We start from the raw sequence: 14581 nt of genomic DNA on the forward strand, positions 1-14581 counted from the left end.
GGAGAATTTAACTCCCTGGGTGACAAATCCTGGTGTGATCCTTGATTCAGATCAGAGCCTCAAGTTCCACATAAACAAGACCACCTCAGAAACATCGCGAAGGTACGACCATTTCGAAATGAAAAAGATTCAGAGGAATTGATTCATTCCTTTATTTCAAGCCGATTGGACTACTGTAACGCACTTTTTACAGGCCTCCCAAAAAGCACCACTGAGAGACTTCAGCTGATTCAAAACTCAGCAGCTCTGCTTTTAACCAGAACCAGGAGGAGAGAGCACATCAGGCCAGTCTTACCTGCTCTGCACTGACTTCCTGTTGCATTTAGAATAGATTTTAAGCTCCTCCTCCTTGTATACAAAGCCCTAAATGGGCTGGGATTGAGCTACATTGCTAACTCCCTTGTTAACTATTTGCCTCCAAGAACACTGCGATCATCCGCTGCTGGTTTACTGGAGGCTCCCAGTAACAGCCGCAGGAAAACTGGGGATGCAACCTTTGATAATTACGCCCCAAAGCTGTGGAACAAACTACCTATAGATGTCAGGGAAGATAGCTCGCTGAATATTTTAAAAAGAAAGCTAAAAACATATCTGCTCATATTAGCCTTTAACTAGCTCTGACTTTCTGATACAGGTCTGACACTCTTTCTTTTTATGCTTCCGTGCTGTATTTCTTGAAAGGTTAAGTCTATTATTATTAAACCATCTGAGAAAGACTTACAGGTACAAGCACACAGAGAGGCATATGTGTGATGGTGGATGCTGATGCAATCAATGCTTGATGTGTGCACGTACACATCATTCTGCAATATAGCATATCTTGCCCTGCCCTTAGGACTCTTTTGCCTTTATTCAAGAATGGACAGCAGAGAAAGATTGAAAACATGGGGAAACAGCGAAGGGGACTGATACACAACAAAGGTTACAAGCCAATAAACAGCACTGTGCCAAGAAAGGCTCAGACGAAGAGTGTGAGCGAGCAAGTAAACAAGGCTGTAAACAACGCAGGGCTTAAATGTTCAGAAAGATCGTCTTCATCAGGACAGAAGTGTACTTGACATGTTGACCTCGAGGATACGCATGATGTGTTTTGGTGACTCATACTGAATGTAAACATAACGTTTGTTTGTTTACAGAGTCAACAGGGGCACCTTTAATTCAGGCTTTCAGGTATCACGAATCTGGCTCACTTTTAAGCAGGGTGCATCGCCATGGTTACCTGCAGCATGCTGTACGGCACGGCTTACCTAAGATTCCGAGGATCAGACCTGACCATTTTTATAGCTCAGTAAATCATTTTGCCCGCCGTGATAATTATGTTAGAGACAGAGGAAACATTTTGCACAGCCGTGTGTCTAAACCACAGATTTTTTTTAAATAGAAACTGTTTTATTTAGTGTTTTACTGGGTTTTAATTATCAGTTCGGTTTGTTCTGAAGAAAGAAGAGGAGGGATGCCAGACCGATAGTGACCTGGCGCTGTTACTGCTGTTACCCTCTACTTAGGAGACTCGCTGTCTGCAGGTCCGCTGCCTCAGGTACATTTTTTTTTTTTTAAAGATATTTCTTGGGCATTTTTAAGCCTTTAATTGATAGGACAGACAAGTGTGAAAGGGGGGGAGAGAGAGGGAGTGACATGCAGCAAAGGGCCACAGGTTGGATTCGAACCCGGCCCGCTGCGGCAACAGCCTTGTACATGGGGCGCCTGCTCTACCACCAAGCCACCGACGCCCCAAGGTACATTTTAAGATAAAGTGTTAGCCTACATACAGACAGCTTTCATTTAGAGTTTGTCTTTAACACTGTTCCTAACGCTGTTAGCACTGCGAGCGCGATGTGCTTGTGTTGACCATGATCAATTGAAATATGGCTTTCTACATGCTGATCACATGTATTGATAAATTACTGTCTTGGCTGGCAGAGGCTTTATCGCACTTACTTACAGTAACAAGCGTAGTTGCCATCAACTAGAGTAATCTTGAAGTTATATTCCCTTCATCTGCACCGCGGCCTCTCTGCTGTTGTCTGACTTCACTCTGTTGAGTTTGTGTGTGTGTGTGTGTGTGTGTGTGTGTGTGTGTCTGTGTCTGTGTGTGTGCAGTGCACGCTGTGAGGAGGGGAGCATATCTATGTTTCCAGGGTTCTATGTTCCCCACTTAACCCTGCAAAAAAGGTTCTATGTTCCTCCCTCAACCAAGCGGGAAACATAAAACCCTTTTTGGTTGAGCAGGGTACATAGAACCCTTTTTGGTTGAGCAGGGTACATAAAACCCTTTTTGGTTGTGCAGGGTACATAGAACCCTTTTTGGTTGAGCGGGGAACATAGAACCCTTTTTGGTTGAGCAGGGTACATAGAACCCTTTTTGGTTGAGTGGGAAACATAGAACCCTTTTTGGTTGAGTGGGGAACATAGAACCCGGGAAACATAGAACCTTTTTGGGTGGTAAGTGGGGAACATAGAACCCTTTTTGGATGAGCAGGGAACATAGAACCCTTTTTGGTTGAGCGGGGAACATAGAACCTGGGAAACATAGAACCTTTTTGGGTGGTAAGCGGGGAACACAGAACCCTTTTTGGTTGAGCAGGAAACATAGAACCCTTTTTGGCTGAGCGGGAAACAGAACCCTGGAAACATAGGGATGACCCCGTGAGGGGGAGCTCAGCCCTGACGGGGTCCTCCCTATGTTTCCAGGGTTCTTTGTTTCCTGGGTTCTATGTTTCCCACTTAACCCTGCAAAAAAGCTTCTATGTTCCCCACTTACACAAAAAGGGTTCTATGTTTCCTGCTTGGTTGAGCGGGGAACATAGAACCCGGGAAACATATAACCTTTTTTGTGTAAGCGGGGAACATAGAACCTTTTTTGCAGGGTTAAGTGGGGAACATAGAACCCGGGAAACATAGAACCCTGGAAACATAGATACGCTCCCACCCTGACACGCAGAGAGCAACTCATTTGCTCATGTTCTGAAGACATGATGATCGAGCATTACACGGCCAGCTTCAGGAAGTTCACCGGTAACGTTGGCTTGTCAACAAATGCATGCGCAGAAAGATTTTTGCGACAGCTGTAACAGACAACACCGTTTTCCATCTGTAGGGGGACCCCGGGAGGTAAAAAGCACAATCCTCCATTGTGTTGCTTTAAGTTGCCAGGGATAAAAAGCTGAGCACATACTGCAGAAGCTGGTCTGGCAACCTGTCTGTGACAAGCTGAACAGCATTGGAGAAACACTAATTTGTAACATGAAACTGCTTTATTCAGTGTTTTTACTGGTTTAAATCACCTGGTCCGTTTGTTCTGGAGAGTAAGAGTCCTCTGTGGGTAATTCCGCTCCCAGAAAAAACCTCCTGAACAATGAATCCTAACTGGGAGTTCTAGTTTGGCACACAAGTGTCACCTGGTTGCTATCTGCTATCCTCACCACTGGATGCCACTAAATCCTACACACTGCTCCTGTCAGTGTATCACTTACTCTCAATACTTTATTCATTACGTCACAGAAAATTTTCACTATGAAATAAAATGAATGCATAATCTTGACTGGAGTTAATAGCCAGCTTTGTTACACTGGTTATCCAAAATTTCCTGTGTTTGGATCTGTGAAGGCCAGTAGCTCAAAGAGAGCCAGATATAGTTAAACTTGCTTCGTGATACAGGCTCCTGGTTGAGTCCACTTACCCAGAATAGACCATGTTTTTTCAGTCTTTTTGCTTCTCAGGGGTTATTAGTGTCAGTTTGGGGACAGTTGAAGCTGCTGCATTAAAGCACAACTGCTACAACCCACTGAGCTGTGTATTTCTGGGTTCTCACACTTCAGCGCTGACTGCAGACACATCTTCACCACAGTGTGACATCATGCATCGTTACACAAACAATACACTGAAACTCACCACCAGTCTGTGATGAAGATTTCCTCTTTGGCCTCCTCTAAAGCATCGGCCACATCCTCCATGTAAGTCTTTCCATTCACATACCTGCAAAGAAAATAGTTGTGTAAATTACATGTGAAAATTACTCCCATGTGCTTGTGTTGACACACACACACACACACACACACACACACACACACACACACACACACACACACACCTTTCCCGCAGCAGTCTCAACCTCGCAAGCTCCAGGCTGCACCCATAGCTGTGTCATCAAAACATAAATGCTCTGTTTTTTCCATTAGCTCACAGGACCGCAGCCTGTTTTTCCCTCAGGCTCCGTGCTGAGTGCAAAGACAATGTAATGACATTATCGCACAGATGATTCAATATCACAGAATCTGCCAGCTGAGGGGGAGAGATCGCAAAAAAAAGACCTGAGAGACGAATAAACAGCCAAAAGAGAGTTGAGCGCTTGGTCCTCTCAAACATTTCTATTGTTACCAGAGGAAGGAGAAACACAGGAAGACAGAGGGAACATAAAATATGGAAAATGTGTGTTAAACATGTATGTAATATATTAAAACATATTAAAAATAAAATACGTATCGTCACTTACAGCGTCAGCACAGTGACAATATATATATATTTTTTATATTTATTTTTATATATATATTTTTAAAATATTTTAGCATAATGTACGTTTTATTTTTATTTTGTTAATGCACATTTTAATTTTTTTTAATCAAATTTTTTTTTTTTTTTTATTGATTTGATTTTATTACAGAAGCATATTGCACTCACTTGACAAATGAGTAATTTATTTATTTTTCTGTTTTTTGGTGTAAATTTTTCTGTTTTTCTGAGTAATTTTTTCCCTGTTTTTTGTGGTGATTTTTTTCTGTTTTTCGTGGTAAATTTTTTTCTGAATGAGGAGGCGAGATACTTCAAAATCTCGCAAGAAGCTCACACCTGGCACCTGCAAGTGACCGGTGCCTGTGTAAAGTCGACAAACTAATGATAACACCATCTATGTGACTTAAAGACAAGAGTATCTCCTAGTGTCTCAAACCCAAAACAAAGTAAAACTGGATTAAACTAAACAAGCGGGTCATGTTTGCTTCCATTATATCAAGCTCTCAAGAAAGGAATGAAAGCATCTGTTGAAAAAAGAAGAAAAAATTACCCCGAACCCCCCCCCCCGAGAAACAAAAAAAATACCAAAAAACAGAAAAATAAAATCAATAAAACAGATTTTTTTTATTTGTCAAGTGAATGCAATACACTTCTGTACTTTATATTTACTATTTCATATTCTTATTTTTACCCCTCATAATTCTGTATTTTTTTAGCATCAGAGCAACTGTTACGAATCACAATTTCCCCATGGGGATCAATAAAGTATTTCTGATTCTGATTCTGTGTTCGGAGTATTTATTTTATGCTTCAATTAACAGCTTTCTTGTAAAGAACAAAATTAAATCTTCACATTTCTTAAATTGTATATTAATATTTTCAGTTTGAGTTACTTTTGTAGAGCTGAAAAGTCAAAATTTTAAGAAGTGAAATTGTAAATGTAATTGTACAACAGTATATATGTCTGTTAGAAAGAAACAAATGTGGAACTTTAATAAAACAAATGCAAATCTTTGCTTTTATTTTTTCAATTATATGTTTCTAGTTCCAAAAATTGTGCTCTCTCCTGGCGTAGTTACCATTTGGCGGGGATGTTTTCCTGTTCCTGTGCGAACGATCCGCAGCGGTGATCTCGGAGGAAAGCCTTCCCATGACTCCTCACGAAGCTCTCGATGCTCTGACCCCACCAGCGAGCGTGTCTGTAGCTGCTGCACTTAAACACCAGGGTCCTGCCAGAAGGATGTACACAGACACAATGAAATACACGCCTGAGCTCACACACACAGATACATTTGGTCATTTTACTGGCCCTTACATGAACCACATGAGTGCCAAAAAATGAGGCAATCCAAATTTTTAGTTTCATTTCACCCTCAGCTTAACACACTGCTGTTTGGTTTATAAAAGCAGGCATTGTGTTTTTCTTTTACGAGATAACAAAGCTCTGTAACCATTCCTAAAATAAAATAAGCCCTGGATTAAGAGCGTTGGAATGAAAAGAAGCTGAAGAAAACAATCCGCCCTGTAACAGCAGTCTGTTCACAACAGCTTTAAGCAAAGAAGCTGTGATTTTTGTTATTGATTTTTTCTCCATTTTTTGGAACACTGGTTGAGATTTGTACTTTAAATTGGAGAGCAAAAAAGTTTATAGCCATCTAAAATGATGGCTTAATGGTAAAAAAAAAAAATCTGGTTTTCCACATCGTGATCAGCAACAATTGTTGCAATGAGACAATGGGCCTCTGGGGACAGACAGCAAAAGGCACCACCACTTCTCCTACACAGGACCAAGACAGTCGCGTTGCTTTCACACCTGCCCTGTTCAGTTCGGTTCAATCGAACTCAAGTTCATTTGCCCCCAAAGTGCGGTTCGTTTGGGCAGGTGTGAACACAGCAATCACACTCAGGTGCGCACCAAAACAACCAGACCGAGGCCTTCTTGAAGAGGTGGTCTCAGTCCGGTTACAAACGAACTCTGGTGCGGTTCATTTGTGGTGAGAACATGTTCCGACCTGGATCTGGACCAACTGCAGTCACATGACACATTGTTTGTGTTAAACATGAGCATGTTACAGTCCTGGAGGATTATTAATGTGCACCTCCTCCTGTACTGCCTTAATATGCACATTCAGCACATCCAATGCATCAAAACATTGTTTTCTAGTTGGAGCCGCGCCTCGTTTTCAAACTGTATGGTTTGACTAAAATGAACAATGACAGCAATATAGTCCACGATGAGCAGCGCTAAAATCAACCTGTGTAGTTGTCCCTCCATTGTGACATTAGAAAGTGTCACATTTATCTTGCAAGTGTACTCTTCTTCAACGTTTTGTTCATTTCCTGGATTTTTCCCACATGGAAATTCTGACCAAGGTGTTTGATCTGGTCCACTTTGAGACAAAATTAGTCCCTGATTTGGACCAAAGCAAGATAACTCTAGGTCTTAAAGCACCCTTAGAGTTTGTGGTTGTGCGTCTCTTTGTGGTCGTTATGCATCTTTTGGTCGTTTTATGTTTCTTTGTGGTGATTTTGTGTCTATTCGTACTGATGGCCTTATGGTTGTTTTTCCTGCTTTTGTAGTTCTTTTGTGTCTCTTTCAGTTCCTTACCATCTCTTTGAGGCCTTTTTGTGTCTCTTTGTGGTCATTTCAAGTCTCTTCCTGGTTGTGTACGTGTTAATTTCAGTGGTATTTTGCAGGTGAAGGCCACTGGGGACCCCCAGGCCCATTCAGTAATCCATCCATGGGCCTGTTCTCTTGAGAGTGTAGGAAGTCTCTTATAAGTCTATTTCTTTTACTGTGGGATATATAACTGTTTGGGGTACATTTTCACATCACAAACTGACTATCAAAATATATACAGTATGATAACTCCTTGGGCATCTGCAACAAAATTCAAATGTTCAACCGTACAGACAGAAATATCACCTGGACAGGCTGTCAATCCGCACTCCATGTTTGGTCTCTGTGTCTTTGGAGTCCATCTTGATGCTGAACTCTTTGTCCACCAGCAGGACGAATGAGATGGCCCCTGAGTCTGGCTTCATGTACAGCAGGCATGAGTCCTTCACCACCAGCCAGCTACACAACACACACACAAACACACACACACAGTCCTCATCAACATAATAATCATCATCAGGATTTGTGTGTAACGCTCTGCAGATCTCGAGTGAACGCTGTTTCTTATATCTCTCATTTTAAGGAGAAGGTGTAGGAAGAAAATCATCATGGGGATGTAGGTGGATGGACAGAGTGTTTCAAACGTGTGGGATTTTTTTGTGTTGTCTTCAGAAAACAACAATAAGAACTGCTCACATAATAATTTGGCTGTGATGAAGAGAAAGAAAACAGACAAACAGATGAAGCGAGAGGCAAGCATGTGCCAATACAGCTGGGCCGAAGATGCTACGAAGATTCTGTCAGCAAACTACAAAACATCACGACAGCCGAAAGTAACACTTAATAAGATATTATTATTATTGTGGTTTTAAATATGCAATGAGTGGTCACTGGCTTTTAACACCCACACTCTGACAGCTTCCTGCCAGAGATCTGAGTCTGGAATGTGTAATTTCTTTCGTACATAGCTTCCATCACACCTACATGTAGACATGTTTGCCAGTTAAAGAGAGAAATTCAAAAGTAAAATAAAAACGTGGATCCTTTATCTGGTGTTTTATCACACTTGTTAACTGTAGGCAGGAGTGTTGCTATATAAAGCTGTTTGATTACAAGAAGAAAAAACAGTCACAAGCAGTGAGATACAAATTGTGAGTATGGCAACAAAAACAATAGCAGGGACAGCAGGGACAGACTGAAAGACAAGGATAAGGTTGAAGAGAGCGACATACAAGGACAGAGGTAACCACACACCGTTTGGACCAGCGGTAGCAGGCCTGGCTGTGACCACAGCAGTTCATGCCAGGAATACGATGTCCGCCTGAGCGCTTATAGATCATCCCTTCCCTGCAAGAGACAAAAACAGTCAAGTATCTTCAAAGAAAAAAGGACTTTGGGGTGGAGGGAGAGTAGAGACTTTGAATATTGTGGTGGATCTGACAACTGCCCAGTTTTTGCTGTTGCTCAAACTACAGATTGTACTTCCGCATTTTTGTATGCCCGTGACCACGGACACAAAGAGTAAGAGACCAAACTCAGATCAGACAGTGAAAGTAAGCAGTGCTGGTCATGTACAAACCAAGATTCTGTTACTGTATTGCACTTTTTGGCTGTAATATGGGAGCAGGAAGTGGGCGCCATCTTGTTCCCTGCGGGGGGTGGGGGGGAAACGAGAGAAAAATGGTAAAAACAAGCAGTGTTGATCAAATATAAACTAAGCTTATTTTACTGCTTTGCCTAAAATATCCTCAGAAACATATTTTTTATATATATTTATATTTGTGAACAGGAAGTGGGCACCATATTGTTTCCTGCCTAAAATATCTTCATAAACATATTTAAGGGTGCTTTTTGGATATAATATGGGAATTTGCTGACAGGAAGTGGGCGCCATACTGTTTCCTGAAAAAAAAAAAAGAAAAAAAAAAAAAAAAGGGAGAGACCAGTAAAACCACGCAGTGCTGGTCAAATATAAACCAGGGTTTTACAGTATTGCCTAAAATATCTATCGAAACATATTTTAGTGCACTCTTTGACTGTAATATGAGAAACTGCAAACAGGAAGTGGATGTCATACTGTTTCCTGAGGAAAAAACAAAAAAAAAAACAAAAAGAGAAAACAGTAAAAGCAGCGATGATCAGTTATAAGCCAAGATTAATTTAATGTATTAAAATATCTTCCTAAACATATTAAAGGGCACTTTTCGGCTGTAATATGGGATTTTGCAAACAGGAAGTGGGCACCATACTGTTTCCTGAGAAAAAAAAAACCCAAGAGAAAACGGGAAAACTAGGCAGTGTTGATCAAATATAAATCCAAATTATTGTAGTATGTTATCTATTTCTATTTCTCACCTAAAATGTTTTCCAAACATATCTTAGCTTGCTGTTTGAGTTCATTTGTGATCAGCCACCCACCATGTTGTTTCCTGTGGAAAAACAGCCAAGCTCGTATTATGTCACCGACCAGCAGGAGCGTTTAACGGTCTGGTGCGGCGCTGTGTATTCTGGTAGTTGGAGGTTTTTCTACCTCTTGAGCAAAATAATATGCCACAGCTCTTTCCTCTGTTTTCTCTGGTCATGTAGTACCACATTCTAAAGTATCTTTATATTGCATAGACAGCCCAGTCGAATGAGAAGACCTCTTCTCTTTCAGTAGGGAAATACTTCTTCAAAGACAGAGACATGTTCATCCTGATCCTCTAGATTTCAGCTCAAGTGCTTCACTCTGCTGTGAACCGTTCAGTGCTTATTCACCTGACACAAGAACTGTTTTTACAGATGGGTTGGGGGTCGGGGGGTTTGGAAGAAGAGAAAATACTCACAGTCCTTTGGGCCCCAAGTCATGAATAAAAGACAGCTGGCTGACGTCAATAAACTCCATCTGAGAATAGACAGGAAGAGAAAACAAGAGGATTCACACAGTGACTCCTGTAAAAAATACATACTGTGCACTTAACAAATCGACATGTGACTCTGAGCAGGCAGCTGTCGCAGAACGTCCACACATACCATCCACCTGGAGGCAATGTGACTCATCATTAATGATCTCAACATGTGTTGTCATCTCAGCTCAGATATTAACTTTCAATGTGTCAGAATGATGCATCGTATTAATATGTGAGCACATAACACGCACGATGCTCAGACTAAACCTCCTATTGATTTGTTTTAAAGCTCATTTCACAATTGAGTTAAGGTAAGTAAGGGTGAATGTAAGGTTTAGTATGCTAAAGAGTACACATTGGACGATACTGGCCTAAATATAAGGTGGTACTGGTGATAAGTCACTTCCTTCTTGCATTGTACTTGAAAATCATATATAGTAAATGAAAAGCAGTCTGCAAATATACTACTGTATATGTAACATCCTGTCACATTAAATATTTTTGATGTCCAAAAATGAAAAAGAAACACTGTCTTTTGTTTTCTCTCTCACAGTACTGCACAGTGTTCCTCCTCGGGGCATTCAGCAGATTTGAAAGCATTTGCTAGCTTAAATAAGCAGCAATAAAATACTTAAATATGCTGAGTGTGTCAACATAAAGCAGACACAGTGTGATGGGTAAACATATTAATCATCTGTGTCAACACTCATTGTTCCACCATGAGGACAGAGCTTAGCAAAATACTGAAAAATAATGTTGATTGTATTTACTTTTACAGAGCATCTACATAAGCCGCCATGATACATTCTGCTCATATGAGGTTGTTTTGCGTCTATCTGAGGTCATGTTGTGGCTCCCTGAGGTGTTTTATGTCTTTTTTGTGTGTTGCCTTGTAGTGTTGTGTGTTGTAGTGTGTTGCCGAGGAGAAATGTTTAGAAACTAAAGAGCTAAACTGACCATTTTACAGCATTTTAAAATAAAAATCTTAGATTAGAGATTCTCAAAGTTTTGATATGTGAGTGCCATTTGGGTAACCAGCGTATGATTGAGGACCACAGAGGAAGTCCATACACTATGACTTTTTATGACATACTATACGACTTCTTATGGTTATGCTAAAAAAAAACACTGTTGATTATATTTAAGTTTGCAGTGCATTTACAGTCACTAACAGGATACTGTGAAATTTTCAATTTAACCCTTTGAAACCTATAAAATAGGGAAAAACTACATTTATAATTATCATTACTATATATTTAAAATTATGTTACAGAATCATTATATTTTTTCTTGTGTTTCTAACTTTCTTTTCTTTCTTTTTTCCTGTATTTCTTTCCATGTTTTTATTGTTGTTGTTTTTTTGTTTGTTTGTTTAACAAGTTTTCTTGTTTTTAATTTTCTCTCAAATTTCTTGCTATTTTTTGGGGGTCATTTCTTCTTTTGTTGCTCATTGCCTTCTTCCCATGTTTTTGAAAAAAAAAAAAAAAAAACCCAAACAAGCCAATTTCGTCAGCTTTCAAAGGGTTAAAGCCGAGTCCCAATTATATGCCCAGTCCCTTTAACCAGCCCGGTGTGGCTACACATTTTGACATATAGAGGCCTGTCTCAGTTAGAGGCCTGGACTGGTTGCCAAGCAGTTTATTTATTTATTTATTTATTTAAGATTATTTTTGTGGGCTTTTTGCCTTTTTAATGGATAGGACAGTGTGTGAAATGGGGAGACAGAGAGAGAGAGTGGGGACTGACATGCAGCAAAGGATCGCAGGCTGGACTTGAACCCGCGACTGCTGCAGCAGGGCAATGCCTCTGTACATGGGACGCCAGCACTATCCACTACACCACCAACGCCCCAAGCAGTTTATTTTTATAGGAATTCTTTGGATGTATAAAACCAAGCTGTTGGCTACACACTTCAGCTAACATTAGTTGCTGCTTAGATCGCACATACGGATATTAATGTTTAAACTTTTGTCAATATAGAGATGCTACACATCGTTAGCTCTGTTAGAATTCAATCGTTCAGTTCATTTTACTGAAACCATGAGCACCAGAGAGGACTATCATTAATTCGGATTTACTGGCATGACAAGAAAATGGTAACTGCCTTCATCTGTCATAAAGTCAGAATATGTGTCCGTTCCTCGATTACCTTGTAAGTTATTCATATCCATTTAGTCCGTAAGGGTCCACTAATGAAAGGAATGAAAAGGATTTTTTCATAAAAATTAATCCAAGATGTGAATATTGTTTTAACAGGATAAAGTGGTGTTGGGTCTGAATGATGCTTTGTCGGTTGGAGCTAGATCAAATGAATGATTTGGAATTGTGATGTTATTTGAAGCCCAATTGTTTTTACAAGTAATATTCATACTGGTTCAAATAAATAATCTGACTGTATTTCCCTTCTTTGCTGAGCAACAGTTTTGCATAAAAGGAATTAAGGGCCTGTCCCAAATATAAACCTACTGACTTCAGTGATTTGAGCAAATAATAGCCCGGTCTACTAATTTAAGTTTTACATTTGATACATATGTAGAGATATTTCTAATACACACACAATAAGTATAAACTTTAACTTGTAGTTGATCAGGCAGTCATTGTGTGGTTACGTGACAGCTTGCAGTGCTCAGTGTGATTACTCACAGTATGGTGATATTTGCGGTACATGGCCATCTTCAGCAGCTTGTTCAAATAGTCTTCTAATTGTCTCTGTAGAAACACATACACTATATTTGGGCTATTGTGAGTATTTTAAGGACAAAATCAAAGCACATAATTACCAACATGCACACACACACACAGTCAGAGAGGGTATTAGAGGATACATATGCTGGCAAGGAGTTTAGTGCCATGGCAACAAGCGAGTGCCAGGAGAGCTCCTTGCCACAAAGTTAAGATATGACAAGAGTGAATTTTCCAACCAGAAAAAGAAACAGGCAGAAAGGCTGCAGGGCTCTGCAGCGGTGCGACGTACCCTCCTGCTGGAGACCTGCTCATCTCGCACCAGCTCGTCTCCGCTGCCCCTCGGCAGGGAGGGCATCTCCCTCACCTCACTCTTCCTCACTGTTCGTCTCCTCACTGTGTGGCTGAGACAGAGACAGATGATGTTAAAGTCCAAGCTATTTCAAAATCGCACAGTGTTTCCATACTTTGTCCCTGAAGTTTGGGGATGAACTTTAAGCACAAACAACTTCTGGGTGATGGCTTTTTTTGTTTCATCATTGCTCGAAGCTAAAAACCCAAGTTTCAGCTGTTATTTTGACACATAAGTTCCTGTGTATCTTGCCGCGAGCAGTTGTGTAGAAAAGCAAATATAAAAGCTTGAATAAACTGACAGGTTGCAGGTTGACTCACTGTTGTGTGACATCAACCAGGATACAGAACGGCAAAATGAACTAAAAACAACACGACTTCTTATTTTTGAAGCAAAAAGCAAGCACAAAAACAACTGTAAGAATCCATCATGTGCCCCTGTCTATAACAGAATTAAGTCAACATCACAGACAGGGAGAGAGAAAGAGGGAGTAGGGCAAAAGTAAATCCTATTAAAATTCAAGGGCAAAATTCCTTTGTCTTGAATATCACCAGAGAGAGAAAGAGGGAGGGAAAGAGACAGAGACATAAGGGAAAAAGAAGAAAACAAAGGAAGGGAGTTGAGATGTCAGAGTACCACTGTACTGTGTGCAAAAGTTGATAAATTATTACATTCATGCATTTTCCGTAAGCTGGAGCTGAAGCCTATCCCAGCTGGGACAGGTCGCCAGACTATCACAGGGCTGACACATAGAGACAGACAACCATTCACACTCACATTCACACCTATGGACAATTTAGAGTCACCAATTAACCTGCATGTCTTTGGACTGTGGGAGGAAGCTGGAGTACCCAAAGAAAACCCACACTGACACGGGGAGAACATGCAAACTCCACACAGAAGGGAAGAATTGTTGTTGGTGTCGCTGTCAAGGAAACAGCTGGATTGCTTTCCATTTTCCTCAGCGCCAAACAACTACCACAGTTTCCATAACTTCTTTGGTTGTTCCACCACCATTTCCTCTAATGGGACTAGTAACCGCAAATAAGTCACACTGAAACTCTTTGGTACCTGCTGTGGATAGCTACTGGGAAAAATTAAAGATTTATCGTCTTCCTGTTTTGGTTATGCAACGGTTGGCATTGCCAATCGAGCCCTCCTTTTCTCAGGAGATTAAACACAATGGCAGACACAATGGCATAGTGAATACGAGACTTATAGGGAACCAAACACTGATGGAGTAATTATTCAAAAGCCATGACACTGCAATCAACATTGACTTCATGATGATAATCTAAAGCAAAAATTTCCACCTTAAATGTTGTCTTGATTGTTTCATCCAAACACGAATGGATATGTAAAAATTACAAGTTACTGCTTTATAAGGAACCATTTCCAAGCATACTGACTTCCTGGAGTTATCCCGCTGCCTGGCAACTGTTGCTGCATTCAGGCAATACAGGAAAACTTCCGTTACCACGATATAAATAAACCAAGGAAAATAACACCTCGTTTCTACTGAGATATGTG

General features: G+C 40.5%; 1 protein-coding gene across 3 annotated transcripts in view; it reads right to left on the reverse strand.

The window, feature by feature from the left end:
* Nucleotides 1–14581, reverse strand: part of pld1a (phospholipase D1a) — a 67095-nt gene that overhangs the window by 15361 nt on the left and 37153 nt on the right. For all 3 annotated transcript variants that reach the window (XM_049597189.1, XM_049597190.1, XM_049597187.1), the window contains exons 5-11: nucleotides 12992–13103; nucleotides 12661–12726; nucleotides 9955–10013; nucleotides 8384–8476; nucleotides 7436–7588; nucleotides 5589–5738; nucleotides 3892–3975 (exon numbers count right to left, since the gene is read on the reverse strand). In XM_049597189.1, the coding sequence (XP_049453146.1) occupies nucleotides 3892–3975; nucleotides 5589–5738; nucleotides 7436–7588; nucleotides 8384–8476; nucleotides 9955–10013; nucleotides 12661–12726; nucleotides 12992–13103 (717 nt within the window). The remainder of the gene's footprint in view (nucleotides 1–3891; nucleotides 3976–5588; nucleotides 5739–7435; nucleotides 7589–8383; nucleotides 8477–9954; nucleotides 10014–12660; nucleotides 12727–12991; nucleotides 13104–14581) is intronic.

This window comes from Epinephelus fuscoguttatus, linkage group LG14 (genome assembly GCF_011397635.1).
Source record: "Epinephelus fuscoguttatus linkage group LG14, E.fuscoguttatus.final_Chr_v1".
Lineage (NCBI taxonomy): Eukaryota > Metazoa > Chordata > Actinopteri > Perciformes > Serranidae > Epinephelus > Epinephelus fuscoguttatus.